This window comes from Bombus flavifrons, chromosome 2 (genome assembly GCF_040668555.2).
Source record: "Bombus flavifrons isolate JBK064 chromosome 2, iyBomFlav1_principal, whole genome shotgun sequence".
NCBI lineage: Eukaryota > Metazoa > Arthropoda > Insecta > Hymenoptera > Apidae > Bombus > Bombus flavifrons.
The window spans coordinates 9,375,670-9,399,691 of NC_138443.1; the positions used below are offsets into that span (position 1 = coordinate 9,375,670).

The following is a 24,022-nucleotide window of genomic DNA, read 5'->3' on the forward strand; positions in this document are numbered from 1 at the left end:
CTTAAAAACTTTTATTAAAATATTACAGAAAAGAAAGTTAAGTCGTTGACGAACAAATTTTATTGCCATCTTCTAATTTATTTTTCCCTGAAGCATCACTAGCCTTCTGCTTCCTCATACCATATCCTGTATGAGACACGTAGGATTTACGTTTGTAATAATCTAGGTAATCAACGAATTAACGATGGCCACTTATTTTTACATATCCTGTTCTTGTTTCTAATACTTATTCCGAGTGTTCATCAGATTATTTGGTGTCGTCATTCTATTCGTAAACCTTGAAGGTGGTCTTTAAGGTTTATACATTGGTAAGAGGCAGATAAAAGGGTACACACGTCTGTTTCTTCAGACTATAATTTTGATTGCGTGGGAGGAGCAAATAACCACTGAAGCAGGATTTCTTTGGTAACGTTTTGTAACGCGACGTGAGTGGAGATGGTTCGATGGTGCTAGCTAGAGATTCAAATTGATTCTCGGAAGTAAAGCTTGAAGCAATAAATTTTATGCACCCATAAATCATTGGTCTTGCGCAAGTAGTCAAGAAGAGATGTACCAAGGCTAAAGTATTTGTTGTTACACGCCAAGGATCGTCTGTGTAATTTTTCCCAGAAGAACGGAGGAACGTTTGGTAAGATGAAATGATCGATGATCAAGGATCTAATTATTACTTAGAATATTCTAAGTTCTATGATTTAGAGTTTCTACGTTTTACGGTTTAATAACAAAACCGTTTAATAATAACTATACGCTAAAACAATGAACACAAACATCTTTACCTGATACAAAGAATTGCCAGTGACATAAGCAGCAATATAGTGCGATCCGAAGTGCTTGATGAACCGAACCACGCTGGCAGTATCTCCAACCGTGACGTTTTCTGTTTCCCGGAGAACAGCCTCGTCCAGAATCATCGAGTCTGCTGTAACAGCCAATTTCTGATTCTCACGGAACCTGGCAACGCGTACCAGCACGTAACAATGTTCACCGGTGATGAACGACGAGTTGATGCCCAAATGACGAGCAATGGCCGCCTTGGACCAGCTGGCGCTAAACGCTCGCCATGGCCTTTCCAGTCGTTCAAACGTGAAGTCCCGGAAGTAAGCTTGCAGAAGTTGACGAACATTATCGCAGAACTCCATATGAAAGTCTCCATCGAACACCGCTGCCTGTTGGCGTTGTTTGGTCGTTATGGGGGTTGGATTCCTGAAAACATCTAGGGTCGGTTCTCGGAAGATCCAAGTATCGGTGTCGTTTCTGGGGACCACTCTCATGCTGATGCTGAGGTAACCGTAACGGCTGAAGATGTTGACGGCGCCGCCGAGACGCGGCCTCTGCGACCCGTTGCTGAGCCGTACACCAGCCAGCAACGAGATCATCCACGCCAGGAGCAAGAATCTCGTGCGTGACCACATCTCTCGCGGCTGCCTGCGGCGAAACCACCTGGAAACATACGATGAGATTGCTTCAACACTGAAATAATATCAAGTGCGTGATCTTATATTGTGAACTAGGATGGAAGAAGCTGGGAATATAAAGGAGTTTTGGCGAGCTGGAATCTTTCTTTATTGAGAAAGTTATATGGAGGATATATATATATATTTTTTTTTTTTTGGACTGAAATAATATTAGGCGTGAAGTTGAATGGAAGAAGCAGAGAGCATAAAGGATTTTTAGTGATCAGGAATCTGTATTTATTGAGAAGTTGTATGGAGAATAAATTAAAAAAAAAACAAAAAAAATGAGATAATATTGAATACAAAGTATGATGAAACTGGAAGTGTAAAGAATTTTTGAAAATCAGGAATCTTAATTGGTTATACGTAGAATAAGCTGGGAGAAAGTGGTATGGAATGTAAAGAATCTTTAATGATCAGAGATTTTTATTTGTTGAGTAGGTTTTGATTAAAATTCAATTTCTGATGAAATTGGAAATAAAAATGAACAATTTAAATTTCCAAAGATCTAAATGCTGAGATGAATAGAAGTTTTAAATACGAATGAACATTTACGCGTGGTTCTGAAAGAAGATGAGTTCCTTATATAGGAATCGTCGGTAAATATCGATTCCACTAATATAAAACATAAGAGGATTGCAATTTAGCGGATACCTAAGCCGACCGCGTTTCGCTTTGTAACGTCTTTGCAGATTCTTAACATTCCTTCGCTGATGTTTCTTATCGTAACAACTTTCGCTAAAATCTCTGACATTGTAGGAACCGTTAAAATATGTTTCACTGGAATATGAAATTTTGCTAAGTGCTTTTTATACGGATTCTACATTCATTAGAAACTTTCGATATTTCTTTGTTAAGATACTTAATTATTTCTATCTCATTATATGGTACCAGGTATAAACATAACAAACTTTAAACATTTATCTTCGAATGAAATTTCTTTCATTTTGAATATACTTTTCTACAAAATATAAGTTGGCACGCTACACTGAAATATCAATCATGTAACAAATATAAATAAATATACAAATGAAAATAAATACAATTAGAAATTAATTTTACGTACAAAACGGAGCAAGCATTCAAATATATTTTAAATATTCATTTAAAAGGTCTAATTGTTCCAAAAAAAAAAATGTTTAGAAAAAACTATAATCAATAGAAATATCAAGAAAAGAAAATATCAAGAAACATCTTACAGAACCGATCCTCGAGACAAGTAGCAAACGACACAAACTTCCTCACACCATCGGCAACTTCATTCACAGTTTCGCGCCACAATTAATCGAAACTACTAATCCCGCGATATCAGAACTTGTTCAATATAAAAACAGATTATCATTAAAATTATACATATATGATATACAAGTTACACAAAATGTTACAAGTCCTTCTTAAAATGAACCTACAAGTGGCTGAACAACTCGTGTACTCAGCTGGAATCTACCGGCGCTTCGAAACCGCGAGTGCACGCGCGACGCAACGAGTCCGCCGGTAGATCGCCACGAGTTATCTCGTTTTGTAGGTCTAGGTGCACATCGTCGAGGCATTTGCAGAAGCAGTACGTGGCCTTCATCCCCACCTGTCTACCGGGCAAACACGCTGGTCTAACGCGGTTCTCCAACTTGCGAAGTCGGGTCTCCATCGGCCGGACAAATGTTTCAAGAAGTTCTAACCCCTTCTTTACGAATCATATTGCTACCGTAATAGTTGCTATGCATTAGGTCGTTTCTTTCAAAAGTTTCTTTCGTTTTATAAGGAAATAGTGGATGTACAGGATTTTCCGTTTTATATTATTTTATCGAATTACGTACGATACATTTTGTTTTATCAAGATAAAAATCGCAACGTTTGACTGATTTGGTTTCATGTTTCTATAAAGATGCGTTGTTGTAAAACACGTGTCTATAAAAGAAAGACACTTTTCGGACAATCTAACAAAACAAGGAGTTCGCCGTAAATATTCGCTTCTGTCATAAAAGTCAACGTTAATTTTGTCAATGATACCTGGACAGTTTTAGTATTTACGAAACCAAACAGCCCGTGACTCCTCATTATTACGCAATTGGTAGTTGTAGCGTTAATAACATTGTTTTATTACCAGATGAATATCATTGATTAACAATCTCTCAAAATTTAGTCATTTGGTCTGTAGAAAGTTTCCTCAGAGAAGAAGAACTTGTCCATTTATATCTTCTAAAGCTTTGAGTTAAAGACTTTGAACTTGAGATCCTTCGACATTTATTATATAATTTATTATTCATTCGTAAAATATTCGTAAGATATTCGTTATGAATGTCACTTAATATTTTCAAGTTCTTACGAATTCTTGCATTTGTGCGTATTCTGCGAGACTGATGCAGCCTCGGTCTGATCCTCCTCTCAATTAACTTAAGATCCGTAGATTTTTTGTCTTCTGCAGGCTCGAGGAGGATATGCAAGGTTCCGGGCTGCGGTCAATCGTTCGTCTCGGTTGGCCGCGTGCACGCGAGCCCGTTCATCTTGATGAATGTCCACGCGACACGATTGATCGTTATGCACGCAGGCTACGATTTATGCACCGCTCTGTGTTAACGGTATATCGCTCGCGGACTGCGTTTGACAATGAAATGCCTCGAACCATTTACTTCCGTATTGATAATTGGAGAAGACGTAAAATTGCGTTGAAGATTAGTAAAAGGTAAGGCACTTTAAGATTCGCTCATTTAATAAAAATAAAACTAAAACAAAAATTAGTTATATAAATACATAAATCATGATAAAATAAATAAAAGATGATGACTTTTAATTTTTTTAACTATGCGTCATTCCGGAAAATCTGAAAAAATTATGAGTTACTACGTAAAATTGAATTAAAAATACGTAAATGAGTTAATACGAAAATACGAAATTAATATGTAAAATGTTGATACGTTCACCATCTTCCCTTCCTTTTCTTTCCTTCTTTCCTTTCTTCTTTTTTTCCCCTTTCTTTTTAGTGGTCATTTTTTAGTGTGTTTGTGTGTGTGTATGATCGACCTTCATCGATATTCATTAACAGGATAGTAACAGGTTATTGTAATTTCTCTGGTTATTGATTGTTTAACGACGTAATTATTAAATTACGTATTTGCGTAAGAGGAATTTTTTCAAGATTAAAATATCAGGTGAAAAAATTCGAGGAATAATCTTTAGAGAAAAATCAAGTTAATGATATGACGCAAAAAATGATTGGAACGTATCTTTGAAACAATCCGGAAGTGATAAGAAGAGTACGTGATATAGCGACCAGACGATTGCAATGTTGCATTGCTGCAACAGATATACCACTTTGAGTATCTTTTGCGAAATAATTTCGTTGTTTTCTTTTTTTCTTATATTCAATGTTTAATAACCTTTTACTACAGCTCATTGAAATCGGCTAAACATCCTGTTATTTTACAACTAGTAAAACAAGGAAGACACGTAAACCTGAAGAACTTAAATATTAACTAAATATAATTCTGAAATTGTTGGAAATCTTTCAATTAAAAAAAAAAAAAATAACTATCGACCGATTATAAATATTGGCAGAGGTAATTAAATTTTATGTTAAAAATTCCAAACTTTTGAAAAGACCAATAATCAATAATTGAAATTATCGGTTCACTCTGTATTCTAAAGAGCATGGTGGAATAAGCATGTTAAAATGTGTACCGCTAAGCCAAATTAAACTTGTGACACGTCAATCGAAAGAGCTTCTTAGGAAAACCATTCCGGCAAAGTTTTAGCCATCTAGCCCCTGTTATTAGGGTAGTTATTAACCTAAACACGATTTAAAACTTATGCTTGGTTTATTTTTTGTTCTACCATATGGAGAACTATGAAAAAAATCTGAGATGCTATGGCATGTGACGTTACATATCTGGCAATTTTTCCACATTTTTCCTGTACTATTTCCAATCTATTTTTTAAAAATCAGAAATGTTTAAAAATGCCAAGTTTGTATTAGTGTTGTTAGACAATGTATAGATTTCTGTATTTATACAATTTATATAAAGATTATATCATATGAATATTATATGCAATTCTAGATAGTTTTATTTTTATTAAATGTGCAAATATTAAAATGTCTCACCTTTTACTAATCTTCGTCGTTGTTAACGTTGATCGCAAGATTTACTCGCTCAACATTGAAAGTTTTGTTGAGTATTTCAGCAGGCCTTATCGTGTACGCGACATGATTTTTATATATAGAATGCGATAAATAATAAATTATCGCAGCGATGCGTGAGGAACAAAAATGTCTTTCTATTTTCGGGCAGTCAATTGAGTTTGGTATGTTCAGTGCTGTAAATAATTATAAATTCGAACATATTTTCTGTATACGCTTTATGCAGCACTTGTACGTTTTATACTGTATTTAGCGTTGACAGTGTTAATAGTGTCATATCATTACTTTCCTCCAAATAACAATTTACAAATCTTTCTTGCTGGATCTGATCGATTATCTCAAGCAGTGTGATACTTGCTAGAGGTAATGGATTCAAAAAATAATATAGAGCAATGTTGTTTGAAGGAAAATAATAATACATGGCTGCTAAAGAATAAAAAGTCACTTTTGTGAATGTGCATTGTGCAAACAGTAATGGCACTCTTGTGTTTTAGCTCGCATATCGCTGCGATAATTTACTATTTATCACATGTTGGATATATAGCACACATTACAAGCTTTGCTGAAATACTCAACAAAACTTTCAATGTTGAGCGAGTAAATTCTGTGATCAACGTTGACAGCGACGAAGATTAGTAAAAGATGAGACACTTTAAGATTCGCTCATTTAATAAAAATAAAACTAAAAAAAAAAATCAGTTATATAAATACATCATAAATCACTCTTACAGGCATGGAAAGATAAAAGATGATGACTTTTAATTTTTTAACTACGCTTCATCCCGGAAATTCAGAAAAAATTATGAGTTAATAAACGTTATAGGTAGCTTCTACTATAAAAACATAGATGTTGTCATTTAATAACGCTAATACAAAATTGCTATTTTCGATTTCAATTATCCTTCCTAATTTTTAAAAAATAGATTCCGCACTGAAAAAATGTTGGAACACCACGGCTATAGTAGCTCAGATTTTTTCACAATTTTTTATAGGGTAGAACAAAAGAAACCAAACATAGATTGTAATGTTTAGGTTAATAAGTACCCTAATAATGGGAGTAAGGTAGTAAAAGTTTGTTGAAATGCTTTTCTCAGCAAGTTCTTTCGATTGACGTATCATTAGTTTAATTTCGCTTAGAGGCACCTTTAACAACCACTGTTCTTTTTTTTTAATTTAAATATAATTTTAGTTACAAAAATTCACCTTAAAATTTTATCCTTTCAAATTGCAAAAAATATTCTATTCCAATAGGAAGCACATTAATTATGCCACAAACTTTCCATAATAATCTAATAATAGGCTTTAAGAATCTCTAAAAACTTGCCTTGAAGGTTAATTCGTCGAACCTTCGCCTACCTCTTTTTGCTCCATTTAACGACGTCTATGAAAAAGCTACTTTAAGAACGAGGCTTCGTAGTAATATCGTTAAACGCTTTCGCTCATGCATAGATCGCGTAACGAATGAAGGTTGTGCTAGGCCCTTGGATTTCTTCCAATCTGGCAATCGTCCTAGCGACGCGAATGTTTTGCAACGATTTACATCTGAAGGAATATCGGCTGGTAATTACTTGTTGAACGTTTCTCTGTCCAAGGAATGTGAACAATTACGCGGTTGGCTCGGGTGTACATTTTATGTTTGCGTTCGTGACTCGAATATGTTGGAGGAAGACTACTTTCTAGTATGTTGTCTCAATGAAAATGTGCAAATGCAGTATTCGATGATTATACTAATCCACAAAGTAAATCATCCTAATTTATACCGTGGCTCTAAGTATAAAAATTAAAATTAGATTATAATAGATGGAAAGAAAAATTCTAGTGAATATATGTTTCCAATCTTATAGTTTTAGTAAATTATTTTATAATCTTTGAACATTAACTTTTATGTATAGTAGAGCCTCTCTTATCCAAACTAATGGTAGTATAGTAAATAGTGAATTAAGATTAATTGACAGATTCTTCAAATATTTATGGATCCAATATCTTTTTGGCTGCTAGGTCACATAATTTTTTCAACATAAGTAACCGCATAGATTTACATTCTTTTTGTACTTAGAACCGTCGAAGTTTTTCCTCGAATGCCATGAATGCTTTAACAGGAGGAAGCGCGTCTCAATTACCACGTACGTTTGCTCTTTCTATTTGCATAAAATCATCATTATTGACGTCTTCGTCGCAATAAAACCATTTCATTACATCAGTATATTTGAACTTTTCCTATTATTCCCGGCATCTGAGAAATCTACGTGTTTTAGATAATTGTCAATACCACGTTTTCGTTTTTTAGTGTCTACAATGGTAGCTTTTCAACACCATCTATTTCTGTTAATTCCGTTGCATCCGTATTATTTTCGAGCTTTTTAATTATATCGTATTTTGTTTATAATCAGAATTCTCCTAATCGAATAAGAGAAAAAATACATTGCATATGAACAGTAAATCGGATTAAGTTTGGATTAAATTCCTCGTAAAGAATTTTTCAAATATGTTTGTATGATATTTAATTATACTTTTGTTGCTATTTTAGTATTTAATATTAATCCTGTTCTTTTCCGATTGATTTATGGGAATTTGGGTGCTATTGCATGAAAACGTGTGTATTGAATAAATGAATAATGGAAATGAGTTCAAAGGAAGAACGTTTCAAACGAAGTACCGTATTGGAGCATCAATTAATACGGTAAAACGTGATTGTTTCTCTCAAGAGCGTAGCCATAATGACGAAGAAACGGAAATGCATAAGAACTTCTCTGGTTTAAAAGCGTCATTCTTGGAGTATAACGTTTCATGGAACGTATTATGCTATAATGTTACATTTGTCTCGTGATAAAATACGAAAAATAAATCTCTGGCATTTATGATATCGTTAGAACGCGGAAAGTCGTAGAATGTCATTCACGAAATTAATATTGTTACTATGTTATATGTATACTATGTTATAGTAGCATGACACGCTCTTTGCTAATTCATCTATTGGAGTTATTTGCAAAATTAAGATTAGAATTTTACCTTAGAATCTGTCATAATCTCAAAGTGAAATTACTATGGAGACACGTGAAGTAATTAAACCACCGTTGAGTAATAACATAGTTTCTAACATTTTTTCAGAAGAAATATCTAATTTCACATCTGTTTTTAGCATACAATAATTGGCAAGTAAGAAGTTGCTACAAGCATCTCATATAGAATTACATAATTCTGTCAATTTTAACGGAGAACGAACAATAATTGTAATATTGTATTGTAAATAAAAAAAAAGTTTATTAAATCTATATCTAATATTAAATTATCTAAGAAATAAAAGAGTACATTCATAAGCCATTATGTAACATCTGTTAAGTAAGTGTACAAGAAATTATACAACACACAAGGTGTATAATTTAGGCTATGCGAAATCGATATTTATCATTTCAGTGCCGAAAGTTACTCTGTGTATCTCACAGGATCTGTGGGATCCAAAGTTCATAAAATCATCTATTAATTATTAATTAACTACTGCGCTGAATTTTTGATACTACGTTGCTCAGATTTCATAGAATTAATGTCATAATGTAGGGTCGCTTGCATCTTCGTTCTAACGTTAGGATTAAAATAATACGAAGCATAATGTTCACGATTTATCGTCGATGATGACTTATTGTGTTACGAGTGCATTCTGTAACAAAATGTTACAGCAGAATGAATACAGGCCTTAACAATCGGGTACTGCGAGATGAGAGTGAAAGTAGAATTGAAATCTTCCACACGATATATCTAGACTGTGTACTTGCATTTTTGAATTCTTTTTATTTACAATACGATATTGCAATTATTGTTCGTTTTTCGTTAATATCGACAGAATTATATCATTTTATATGAGATGCTTGTAGCAGCTTCTTACGTGCCAATTATTGCATGCTAAACACAAATATGAAATTAGATATTTCTTCTGCAATTATGATGACATATATCAGAATGAAGGGCCGAAAAATGAATAAGAAGATACAACAAATATTCACAATCGTTCCACGTTTTGCACTGATATTGTTCAGAATGATTTCATCAATCATCTCAATTTGTGCTACTACTAATAAGAATCATTCTAAAATCGACGTGAATCTTTTATTTTACAAAATCCATATATCTCTTAACATTTTTTACATAATGATCCAAAGTATATTTGTGACATCGAAAGAAAATGAAACTTTCAGACCCTTTCTACTGAAAACATTTATCAAAATGTGTAACAAGCATCTACCCAAAAGTATCCTTCTCGAAGAAACTATTACCAGCTGTAATCAAAAGATTGGTCACCTATTATATTCTAAGCATCCTTCCTTGATAAAAGAACATCGACGCCTATGCGTTATAGACTTACATAATAGGAAACTATTTGTCGATTTATCTCGAAAGGAAGATCGTTCCACATACCTAGATTCACAGTAGCTGTGTTGCAAACAAAAGTTGCCATACATATTCATAAGATTACAACAAAGGGTTCATCGCGTAGAACTGTCGGCGCCTCAAGGTGACCCCATCCTTTATCATTTTAATATTTAATAAGGCGAGCCGCGTGAAAGTGCACTGCTTTTCGACGTTGACGTCCAATATGTCGATACGAAGAAGATCTAGCGTTTGAAATAGAGAAACTGAATAGAAATCGAGATTTCTCCCTACTGAAAGTTATGAGCGTTAGAAATTGTTTCTACAGTACGAGAAATTATAAAACAACGTCGAGATCAAACGGGAAGATAGTTTTGGTGTAGAATCGAGCGACAACAAATTGTTAAATTAAATCTTAAAATCGTTCTTCTATAAAAGACCAGAAATATTGCTTATCGTTAGACTGCGGATTTTTATGTAAATTCATAGTTTTGATATAATTAGAAAAATAAAACCTCGGTCGAAAATTGTTTAACCTATCGAGTATTACAGAAAACGCTATGTCTTGGATATTTGATATATATTTTCATACTACGTATGTGCATTTTGTGAAATCTTACGCTTTCCAATTTCCTATAAGTACATAAAAATCCGTAATCTACGTGCCTTACTTTTCACCTATAATCTTCGTATACTAAACAACGTAATATACAGCGATTTAATCGTCGATACACGCAATACTCTAATTATTTCCAGCAAAGTATAGGATTAAGCAAAATTAACGCCTACAAGAGCGTATAAATACAGCTTTCAACAGCCGTAAAGCCAGCGTGAATGGTACAATGGAACATTATGCAGCGCGCATCCGCCCAGTCGAGGACGTCGATGCTTCCAAATTAGTGAAACGGAAGTGGAACAGGTTCCACTTTCGCCATTCTCCATTAAGCGCAAGAAAGTGGTTTGTCACCATGATTAGAAGTTCACGGACATACTAAACAGGTGAAGTTCGCACGGTGCACGCATTGTGCACTAACCTAATTGACATTCTCCTTTATTGGATTTCAAGGATAGCGAAAGGGAAATTTATCGATTTATCATAAACAACTTTGCCTAGTCATAGATGTAACGGTGTTAGGTTTTAAACTATTGTTCCAAACTATTTAAGACAGGAAAGTAATTCCGGTTCGACTATTGGCGCGCGATAAATATTTACTTTCGTTCGAGCGTAACGTTAGAAAGTCTCGTGGAATTAAACGATCGTAAACACCATCGGATGTCCCTGCACGCTCATTCTTGCGATGCTGCTCCAAGAGAGGCATACTTATACCAAACGTTGTGTAATAAGTGTTATGCATCGAACGATCGTATGGGGCAGACATAAAGCGAGATGAACGACGTCGTGGTCTTCTGAAAGGTACATTTCGTAATTTCGCGGGTGTGTAAGTCACGTGCGTGTCGCCGTATTTTATTCCTCAAGAATCGCTTGGAATTGATGTGCGTTCGATGGTACAGCACACGAGACATTAGAAATTGCAGTTTCGGTGGGGGAATAATGAAACGTTGAACATGAGACACAGAGGATACGCACGTAACCGTTCATTTGCGAATAATTTGTTTTATAAAACGTTGTTACGTATCTATCGATGGCTTTTATGATGTTAATTAAATGACATTTAAGGAGTTATTTAAAGACTACTGCGTACAATGAATCAGGTAATTCGTTAGAAAGTCGAAAGTCCGAGTCGATCGAATAAAAGAAACTTATGGAAAATATTTATCTCTTATAGAATTTTGTTACAGATAATAAAAAAAAAGTACCAAGAATCAACGAATGATTTCATATTATCTGGTAACATTGTCAAACTCAAGTCAGAGATACTGTTGTGATAGTCATGAAAAAATTACCCGCTTTCCACGTTCTAAAACTTTTCACCTATCTTAAATATGGTCTTCCGACGTATATTTATGATGCTTTTTAAAACAACACTTCTCGCAAAGCGATTTTTCAAAATAAAAATAAAAATAAGTAAAAATAAAAGAAACCAGGATATCGCAATTTTTTTTAACGATCAATCCTAACGTTTACGTCACAGCAACTACGACGAACGTGTCGACTGTCATCGATACGAAACAGCACCTAACCGCAATGACGATCGCTCGAATCGCTCGAAGCACGTACCTTTCGCCTTTCCTTGTCGAAGAAACGATGCTTTGAGGACACAACAGAGTCCAAGAGGAATATCGTCGAAGAGGAAGCCTTCGTTACAAAATTCGATGCGTTTCCGTGCGCGCGCGCGTCAATAACGCGATGAGCAGCCGCGTCATGAAAAAAATCACGATTGAAAGAACAATCGAGCGCTCGCGGGCGCTGCGATTCAGTTGTCGTTGGTACAAGAAGCGAGAGATCTACGTGACGTAGAGGCAAATGGGGAGGAATTACTTAAGTAGCGTGGTCGTGTGGTCGCTGGGACCACGAAAGGAATCTTTGCGCAATGAATTAGACACCGGAAGCGGTGCCACAGACGAATTATTCTCGGGCGAGATGTCTTTTTCACCGACCATCGTCTAACACGAATTTTATATACTTTTTCCTATACCGCGATAGATTGAAATATACTACACGACGATATTTAATTTTCATAAATTATTACGTAGTATTTGTGCATTTTTTCTCTTACAATATTATCCAAATCATTCGTATTGTTGAAAATATACTTTTTCCTATACCGCGATAGATTGAAATATACTACACGACGATATTTAATTTTCATAAATTATTACGTAGTATTTGTGCATTTTTTCTCTCACAATATTATCCAAATCATTCGTATTGTTGAAAATACTTTGGTTCGTGAAATCTATCTTATTTTAATCGTTGTTAAAAATTGAGCAACATCGATAACCACTTTTGACTACCTTGATTCTTATGTGTTATACAATACAATCGTTACGTATTTTTGATATGCAATTTCAAAGATCTTTCTTTGATCTCTACCTGTATTTTATGCAGAAGCACTATCGCGCTTGCGATATTAATTAGTAGCAATAGCGTAATATTAGTTCAGTTGAGATATAAAAAGTTATTCGATGGGAGAATTACTTAGGTTGCAGAGAGTTTATGCTGTAATGGTTTCGCTTCCTCTACGTCGAGATTGTGGAATGTGTATAGAAATCGAGATTGATATCATCGTGTGGATGATGGAAGGAAGAATAGTGTGTTTTGTACCGTGGAAAGAAGCGATATTTTCTGCGAAGAGTTTGCCAAGTGTAATACACTATGTGATTCAGAAGATAGATAGTTATTCTTGTGTTTAGATATCTATGTTTGCTGAGAAATTTTTATTCGTATACCGCTGTATGTGGCTGCTCGCCAAAATCATAAAAGATTTTTAAATAAATGGAACTTTCTTCTAAAATTTCTCATTAAATTCAGCATAAAGGTACACACGAAATTGCTAAATTTTTCAGAAGTTCTACAGAAATCAGCAACCTGCCTTCCTAGCGACTCCGCAAACATGTAAATTATTCGTTACATTAGACACTCCGCATAATTATCGACTTTCCCGCACCCACTTTCATCACCGTACATTAATTTACTAGCATAACAAGTCGATTCTCGTGATTTAGCTAAATCGAGGCTAGTTAACTGAATTCGCAATTCGTATGCACGTCTCAAGGCTTATAGACGCGACTTGCGTTCTCTAAAAGACAAAGAGTTTAGAGAAAGGGAAAGAGAGAAGTATAATAAATGATTGTCACAATTATAGCGCTCGTGAATCACGATGCACGTGCACTTTAAACGACGTGACTGTTATTTGCTGGTCTATCAACTTCGTGTCCAATACGGTTCTCAATGTCTACTCCTAAAATGGTACGTCTGAATGAAAGAAACGAGAACAGGTCGTTGAAACTGGATTTCATCTAACAGGTTCGATCCGAATCGTCAAACTTTTCCCTACTTTGGGGAAATAAAGCGATTGATGATAAAGCACTGAAAGTGAATTATCGCGACTTGAAATAATTTTCCAGATCACCTTTTTTTATACGTTAAATCGATCTAACGTGTAACTCAGAAATTGTTCGAATTTTTTTAGAACTCGTTTTTACTTTGTCTATCTATGTTATTCTATCTTATTACTGGTAACTTCATGTTGGTATTAAATTATTCATTCGTTAGAATCGTTAATACTTAGTTGTCAGATTAAAGCATAATCATCTACGATATTTCTTCAGAAGCGAATTATAATGAAAACACTAAGAAACTAAACAATAGACGAGATTCTTGTGACTAATCTTTATGATTAAATTTGTTATAAATAGCCGTAAGTTCGTGGAGTCAAAGTTATTGAACTCATGGTTTCTGGCACAGACAACCCTGAAAACTTCAAACGCGCAGAGGTAGATAACTTCAAACACGCAGCATCTCATACAAATGACTTCCTATTCTTCGAACACTAACTTCCATGTGACTCATAGTGTTAAAGCATGAATAATCGAAGATTTCATGGGATCACCAAAAGTTCTCAGAATTATATCAGGTTATAACTCTTCCCTGTGTGGTCCACCCTGTATAATATATCAAACCTACAAGAACTCTATTATGAGAACTCCGTTATGTCTCACGAATTCCAAGCAGCGTACCAGGAATTCCTTACAGTCAAGTTTGTCACTTCCCAGACTCGTAAAAACGCATAGCTATACAGGGAATTTCCAGCTTTTTCCTTACTGCTTTTTATCAAATCAGTAACTGCTATCAAAAATGTACTTTCTACGATATTGAAATTCGATGTCGTAGAAATACATGGAACGCACATAACAAAAGATCATGGCATCTCTCATAAAGCATGATATTTATAAGAAATCTTCAAGGTACACAAGTACACAAAACGCACACGACAAGCAAAATAGAGCATTTTCTATAACGTCAAACAGGCAAAACTTTCACAAGTAGAAGTTTTTCATCTAAACTCTATATTTCTAATGACATTAATAAAAATATAAATTTGAATAAATATGCGCATTAGCCTAGATTCGACGTATATATTCCATGTATCGGACCTGAGACATACTTCGACTCATATCATCTAATCCTTCATTCTCTGTAAAGATACTTTGATCCATCTTACAACAATGCCCCTTGTCTTTCACTTCGGCGAACACATCAATCTCGTCCCTCGGTAACACGGGTGCAGATGAAAATGACGTGTTCCCTTCATTCTCAGCATTGCTATCGTATGACGGATTTAGAAAGGGAGACACGCAATTCGTAAATAGAATCCGCGGTCCCGTCCAACCTGGTCGCGATCAATTTTCTTCCTCGGCGACTGTTCCATTGGTTAACGGTAACGCACTTAACGTTACTAATACGCCTGAAATGCATAAATGATTGCGCACGCGTTCGCGCCATTACTCAGCGACGCGTGCCGGCTGCACGTGTATTTCAAGTGTATCGAATTTACCTGATCATCGATCGATCGCACTCGATATTCGTTATAAATTTAATTTCTCGTATTATTACTTAAACTTGTCACTGATTTCGCAAATGCGATGTACGCTAATAGGACACGCCATTGGCGTTTCTTGCCAGGTATAACGTGGTTTAATTGTCTATTCCGCATACAGATCTGAGGGCTCTGTCCTTTTCAACTACTTGCATCGGGACATTCGTTAAAGAGTCTTGTTTACCTACAGTACCGGACATGAATTTAAGACGACTACTTTCCTGGTAGATTATCGCGCTATATTATAGATAATAAACAATCAATAAATAAGCAATGCGTTGTAGATAATAAATGAGCAAATAAGCAATTGTTCGTTATCGAATTTCATTCTATTATACGCTATTAAACTTCGATTCATCGGAAAATAATACTTTTCCTAAATCTTGTACTGTCCAGTTATACTGTTGCACTTGTTCTCTCTACAGTCTTGTTCTTCGGCGAAAACAATTCACAGTTTCTGGCTGAATATTGGATTATTCCGGGACAGACCTTTCAGACCATGTCCTTTGAAACGAAAATCATGAAGACTCTAAATGGTTGTTACACAAACGTTCAGATTATTTATAGGACAGATTTCATTTTAAATATCAATTTACCATTGTGTTTGAATGTTCAGCAAATACAGGATCGAATTATTTCCTATCCTCTCGAGCACCGTTTACGTTTTAAAAGTCTCTTGGTCGTTCGTAGATAGAGTACGAGCATATATGTAATTACAAGGATAACTTCGAATTGTTGATTATTTAGTACCGATAATATAACGACAATCCTCAAAATAGTCGTCTTAAATTTTTGTCTGCTACTGTAGATAGACGGCGCGCATTAAAATAAATTAAGTAGCTCGTACCACTACTTCACTGAAATAATTCAGAATTTTTCTACTAATAAGTTTTGATATATTAAAAATGAATAAGAATAGAAAATTAATTATTTTAGTCTATATTTATGTACAATAATCACGATAAGTTTATAATAAATGTTAGTAACAAAAAAAAATAATAATTTTCTAAAACTAACAATATTTAGTGTAAAAGCGTAGCGGCAACATCTAATCAAATAAATTTGAAGCTCCTTTAACAATTTTAGAACTATATCGCCAGTTGAGCCACTTAAATTCATTGGAAAATAGATCTATGGAGTCTATAAACCAATAAATCATCCTTTCTAGACCATTGAGCTACTAAATTTCATTCATTAACCATTGTGCAACGTGACAAACCTATGAAAGAACTGCATAAATTTTTACGTACACCGTTACCGATCTACTTCTATTTGTCGATCGTTCGATCGATCTTATTCATGCACGCATGTACGAACGAACTCTGTGTGAAAACTTTTGCGAATGTCGCATTACAAATTCATGATTTCAATGCACAAGTGCATAGGGATCTTACTTGTATTCTGTCTCTGACAACGGCTGGGTAATTCGTTTGATGGATGATTCAATAAATTGCGTCCGTGCCTGGGATACAATTTTCTCGTGTCGTTGGTAGGATTTGTGCGTACGAGTTAAATGTATCGTTACATGTATCGATCGTGTTGTACATGAGAATGATACTTTTTACTGATCGTTGCATTACATTGGTAGAGTTTATTAATATGGACGCTGTTATATTGCAGTATTATTCTTGTATATCGTTATGTTGGCATCATTATGTTGTTGAATATAATATCGTTCTATTATTATGTCGTTACGCTGATGGTTCCTGGGATGTTACAATATCTACTCAATCTTTATATGATTGCACTTTTGCCTTGTTTCTCTCGTGTTACAATGTTATTGTATTACATTCAGTCGTTTTTACTTGACATTTACTCGCTAACGCGCAGAACCTTCTTTTCTTAATAATTAATATCAATCGTTAACTATTAACAATGTTGGAAAACGTTTCGATCGAATGCAGTTCTTCCGCGATATAATTATGAATAACACCAGTAACAATTGTATAATATGATAAATATTTTGTTGAAAAAAGTCGAGATCCATTGAAATGAGAAAAGGAGATCTCTTTCTGCAATAAACTTCTTAAATACAAACGTAATCAAAGCGAGAGGCTCGATGTCCATCGTTGGTGTGCGAATTATACTAGGGTCAAGAAGTCCAGCTGGACTTACCCTACCGGATCACCCAAGTTTATTCCACTTCCGTTAATCGACATTCCCCTCTACATCGTAGAGACTATCCCTTCCACCATGAAACTAATTGTTATGGGTCACTGACTGAATACTTGTTGCAAGACAGCCAAAGATAACTCGAGCCGCCGACGTTGCCGTTCCAATCACCGCCACACTTGTTGCCACTGCACACTTGTTGCACTAATTCCATCGAACCAACGATCCTGTGGTGTCGTCCCTAATTGTTCGCTTGAATGTATCTTTCTATCATTCCAGTTTTTTTTTTTATTAGAGTCAAAAGGTTGATTGTATATTGTTATATCATGGTTATATAATAAGCATAGATATACTACGAATAAACTGTGTGTGTGTGTGTGTTTATGCGATTTTATGTTTTTACGAATACGAAAAAATGTAATATCTCTTTGCGCTGATAGTATGACGGTAAACGTATTAATTTTATTTGTATCTTTTCTTTGAAGTCAAGGCATATTATGCAGTTTCATAGAATTTTTATTCAAGATAGTATAATTTTATGGAGATACTGAGTTCTGTTAAACCACTGTACGATCGATTTTATAGTAAACTTGAAAAATTTTGTTGCAATTCACTGAATATCATAATAATTATTAAACATTCGATATTCTGCTTATTTTTGTCTATTATTTTCGCTTATAAGTTTTGCATAAATGCATAAACGTCTATAATCTAATTGCAAGGAACTGAGTCGTTGATCCATTAAATAGAGAGAAAAGCGTTTGAGATGTTAAATCAAAGATTGCTGAGAATTTAAGTTCATTAAAACTACTATGGTTGCATGTTTTAATATTAGTTAATAACTAATTATGTCATAAAATTAATACTCAAATGTCAAATGTGAAACAGAAAGAAAGGAAGTTAAAGGTTATATGCGCATACGATTTCCAATGCATAATAATATGCATATTTAATGATATATAATTGTATATGCGATACACGTCATCCTTTTAATCGCTTAAGCTCTATGATCTCTGACAAATGAACTCAAGAAGCATCGTTGACTAAAATTTCCGATAACATGTCGCAGAATCTGCAACGTATAATATTACTTCTGCGTTTCTCGAATTTATTGCTTTATTAAGAACTGATAAATTCTAAATTTAAGTATATACTTGAAACTAGTTTCTTACGTTAATACGGTAGGAAATTTCTACTTCCTACTTTCCTAAAAATAAAGAATTAAATATTGGAATATCTATTTTGATACATTATTAAGAATAAATTGACAACACGTTAAATAATCGCAGTAACAAATATCGAACTAAGGAAGAAATACGGAAAAATATATCGGAAATAGAACCAATCAATGAATTACTTTTTTTATCATTTGTACATAGTTTCACGTGATAGGAACATTTAAATTGGTTTCTCGAATCCAGGCTGATAGAATATGATGTTTCTCTTTTTATTACAAAACATACGCAAAGAGATCGAGGAAAAATCACAGCACGAAGCCACGTGAAATATGACGCCGTAAAGGGGGAACACGTATATATCTAAAACGGAGTCATTTGCGTGCAGCACTTTGTGTCAGCAACTCGTACTTTTTATCACAAAGCGTACATTTGTTTGCTATAATAATTATATCTGCAAATTATATCTTCGTAAATGAATTACGACCTTCGACCTTAAATAATCGTGAAAATTGCACAACTTATCCTTGACACAAATTGCTAATAATAATAATTGCTAATAGCTCGACCAATTTTATTATTGTATAACTTTTTAAATATCCTTTATATGGAAAACAATTGAGATCTCCACATCTTTGAAAGGTATAGATAAGGAAAACTTATATTAGAATCTTAGTATTCATCTAAAGTTTATGTTCGCGTTATCTCCGAACAAAATAACCTGAATTGCTTACTTTTCGATAGTGTGCTTGTCAAGTGTAAAAGAAAATCTAATTGCACTAAACTATAGTAATCAAACAGCTAGCAAGAAAATATTTGTTGTTATCTAATGAAAGTTTCGCAACCGATAACCATGGGTCATCGGTGATCCACGAAGTATGTTAATTGTAGATATCGTGACATCGTTTCCACTCTCTATTTTTTATCCAACCTCGATACGTTAAATAACAAACGTACTAATCAAGCATTCTATTATTAGTTCGTTCAACATTAATAAGACCTCGATATTTACGCAACATTTTCAATTGGGAGCCGAATAAGAGAATTTGGTGGATAACGCGGTCGAGGTCATTCACTCGACCGACGTACCGTATGTATGTAAATTAATTGCGAGACAAACGCGGTCTCGAAAAGCAAATGTTCCTTTTATCTGGCGACAAGACAAATTATAGATATTTTACAGCCAGGAAATCAGTCTGCAAACAGCGGCCTGTGTTTCGAGCTCGGCAACGCGACCACGTTAATCGCTCGCTATTATAATGATAACTGGAGCAGTTCACTTATTAAATTACTCATGTTTGTGACTTGCAACACTTGCATCTGAACCTTTGTAACCTCGTTCGTAGACGTTTCGAAAATCCCTATTAGACACACGTCGATTGAAATCCTTAACGAACATTAAATATTAATGTACGATCAAGTCGATTATATTTACACGGCGTTGCAAAGATTTTCAAAGCTTTGTTAATTCTTTTACGAATAGAAGTAAGAAATTGTATAAAACGTAAGTTATTTTGAAAGCCTTGCTTCTTTCGTATTCCACATTTTTTTTACAACCTCTTTTCTAAAATTTAAAACAATGTATATCTATATCTATGCTATAACTATGATTCTATATCTATCGAAATTTAATCGAGAAATTCTAGAGCACGATCGGTGTATTTAAAGGAAAATTCAAAAAGAACGCGATTGAAAACATCTTTTTGGAACGTTTTATGATATTTTCAGCGACACGAATATTTCTGTTTTTCCGATCTGTTTTCATTCGTATACGCGAGTCTCGCTTTCACATAGAATTCTGTAATAAAACGTACGTTTATCAATGATATGTCCTCGAATAAACAAACATACACTTTGCAGCAATATCGTTATTTTACAATTAAATTATTCGTTAAATGTTCCATGATAAACGACTTCGCACCTCCATGTTGTCGTATCACGACAATCAATACTGTGAATCCGGTGTCATCCGTCGCCAACGAGCCATGATCCATTAGCTAGCATCCTAACAATTTGTGTTTACGACGCGCCACGCTCGCAGGAATTACACATACGTCAATATTGAACATGCCACCGTTTATACAACTGATTGATAACGAGTCCATGGTATCCATGATATCCGTCAGCGACTTTACGCGATATCCTTCGTTGTACCATCGAACCGTAGCATATCGCCATTGTTAAACAGCTCGAGATTTCGGATATGCGACGAAATTTCCTTGTACTTTACTGCAATTACACCGGCTACGGAAAGTATCGCCATAAACACCTATTTTTCAACGAAGACCTTTTTTATCATTGAAATTTCATTTTCATAGCATCAAGTTTTTACAATCATACGAAATTATACTATTAAATAGCAGGAGATTTAATATATTCGTATTTGATTTAATTACTACGTAGATGCTATAACAAATATAAGGATGTGGCTTCTTGTAGTCGTCGTATGTATTTTTTGAAACGTCAGTTTTAATGAATTTTATATTTTATTTACATATTAATACTTTTTGACGTGTTTTCTACGTCTTAAACTGTGTCCTTAATTTATAAATCATCTTCCTCGCTGTTATCTCGAAAGTCGAAGCAAGACGAGATTTTTGCAGGTTGACGGTGCAGTCTCGCTTATTATTCTTTGCATTGTCATTACTGAACGACAGGCGAAAGAAGAATATTCGTATACCTTTTACATCTTCGGGAACCAACCTGGCATTTACGGAGACATTTTAAGCGTATCTTTAGAACCGTGGAGTATAAGAGCACCTCGTTCCCGCGAATACTTGCATGCATCCATACACTCTAGCATACTCCACCGTTTCGAATCTCCCAACGAAGAAAAAGCAATCTCCTCCTCCATCTGTAGACCCTTAGTTCATATCGTATTAACGCGATTGCTTAGGAAAGATCAACGAAATTTCTTCGCTATTTTTCACAAGAGTAAATAAGAGAAGAATTCAGAAAGCAGCCTGGCGCGTATCAAAATTAGTGACATTAAGAAAAGGTTAATAATTTTAAAGCAATAAATTCGAAAAATTTAAATATTAAAATAGACATCTCGATTTGCCAATCTTCCTACAAAAGCAAAAAAGCAATAATCGTTGACATTTTTCACGAGTGAAAAAAAAAGATAAAGAACGCATTAGTAAGTAAGAATTTGAATGGCAAAATGAGACATCGCTATTTATACCTGCTAAAATATTTCAACAAAAAAAGGTAGTTCTCGTCAACCTTGAGCCAACTTTTAACGCACATCTCCTCGTCGTCAATTTCCTTTATAGTCTTTCGTATAATTTCGACCGTTTACGGCTATTCTACGATGTCATTGTGTTCGATCGTGGTTATTATTCGGAAAAAGGATAAAAAGAAGAAAATTGTTCGTGCGAGGTTGCACGTGCAATTCTCTTCTGTCCACTCGACAACACATCCCGTGACATTTGCATGACGACGCTTACGATCATCTTGCGCCATGGATCTCTTCCAAAGGAACAGCACTGGAAGAAGCGAAGATCTAGTGCCGCATGAGAAGCCAATCGCGTCAGTGGTCACGTTTCCATCGGGAATACACGAGCGATTTTGCAACGGCTGAATACAGACTTTCAGAGCCCAACGTTTCGGAGGAAACCGCTTTCGTACGGTCTTGCAGGCGGCCGTTAGTTAGTCTTCCGAGCGGTTACTTCAGCGTTGTTCAAGGAACATTGTGTAAACGCGAGGATTATTAAGGTTCGTTGCGATCCTGCTGGTGCAATCCGGACGATATCGATTATCGATGTTTGAATGGTTTTGGTAATCTTATGCTCAGCATTTGATTGATTCTTTGACGATCATAAGTAAAGTAACGGATAAAAGCAAGTAAACGCAAGACGAAACGAAATTTGGAAAATTGAGAATTTGAAAATTTAAGAGCTTGAAAATTGAGAAGTTTGAAAATTCGAGAATTAAAAAAATTGGAATATGTATCTCCCTATTACGTTATGATATTGAATTCTCTCGGAGAATTATTACAGGAGCAAGTCCACGTAACACTAATATCGATTGATAGCTTTTTAAAGCGATTGAAAGGAGAGCATATTTATACCTTCGATTCAATAACAGAGGTTGCAGCTAATTTTCACAAGACTTGTTGCAACGCTTTTCTTATATGTATGTATTATGTATATTGTACGAGTATATATTATCGATTGCGAAAACGGGTAAATGAGAACAAATGTTGCGTTATGTATTATAGAAACGTATTATCACAGACACGATTGTAAAAAAACAAAGAATTGTTTTAAGATATTAGAAGGTTGGTTCGATCAAATCATTTTTTAAATAAATTACAGCTATACTCTTCTCAATGAACTTCGAATGTAAAAGGATAAAAGGCAGAAAATAAAAACAGAGGAAAATGGTGGGAAAGAGAGGAGATAATTTTGGAGAATAACGTGAATGTAACTCGCGGTTAGCACATTCAACGAGTCTAACGAGTTTGCCAAAAGATACACGTTGCATTGTTACTTTACTAGAGAATACTGGGTAATCGTCGAGCGCGGAGGAAATAATGATTACAATGCTTTCTTGAGCTCTGCGAGTGGTGTGAATGGCTTTGAGACATTAACCTCGAGTCATTTTAGCGTTGAGCAACAATTTCGCGGTTTATACTTGATTTGTTACCACGTAACAGCTGACGAAGCAGAGCGGAAATCCCCGAACCGCGAAAAATATTCTCAACTAAATTCCTGTACACGCATAATTCCTCTTTATTTCCTCAAAACAATTTATATTGTACGTCTTACGATTATTTATGAATAATATCTGCCACGCTTTATTCATCTAAATTGTCTCTTATCTTGTTTCTATGTTCATTCGAGCAACGTTTTCTCATTTTATAGCCACGCTGTATTACAAAAGATTTGTTAACTCTTTTTACGCTTTTTAATTATTTGGATGAGTGAGTGAACGATTTAGCAATCATTCTCTCCAGCGCAAAGATTTCCAATAATTCAATCGATTAAATTCTTTCCCTTGAAAATGACATAACTTGAAAACATTGTTATTTCAAATATGCAAATAACAGTGTTTAAACACGATACTCTTTTATCGATCGAATTTACGAGCAAAAATGACAATGATCATAAAACAGGATCAAATAATGCTTCCGACATTTTCTAATTCCTTCAACCATGAGAATCCTTTTTAATCTGACAAAAATCACAAGAATAACAATTTTCTTCCAAATTCTATTACTTTCGTACGAAGACTGCAATCTACGAGTCGCAGTATCAAATTGTCACGTTCCTTTACATCATA

At 34.7% G+C, this 24,022-nt stretch overlaps 1 protein-coding gene across 3 annotated transcripts in view; it reads right to left on the reverse strand.

Moving 5' to 3' along the window:
• The window catches only part of tsl (membrane-attack complex domain containing protein torso-like), a 32,367-nt gene that overhangs the window by 943 nt on the left and 7,402 nt on the right, over nt 1–24,022 (reverse strand). For 2 of the 3 annotated variants that reach the window (XM_069131710.1, XM_069131712.1), the window contains exon 2: nt 777–1,440. In XM_069131710.1, the coding sequence (XP_068987811.1) occupies nt 777–1,412 (636 nt within the window). In that variant the 5' untranslated portion in view covers nt 1,413–1,440. Of the gene's footprint in view, nt 1–776; nt 1,441–2,653; nt 2,946–24,022 lie in introns of those variants that run through there. The other variant, XM_069131711.1, reaches the window with a different exon arrangement.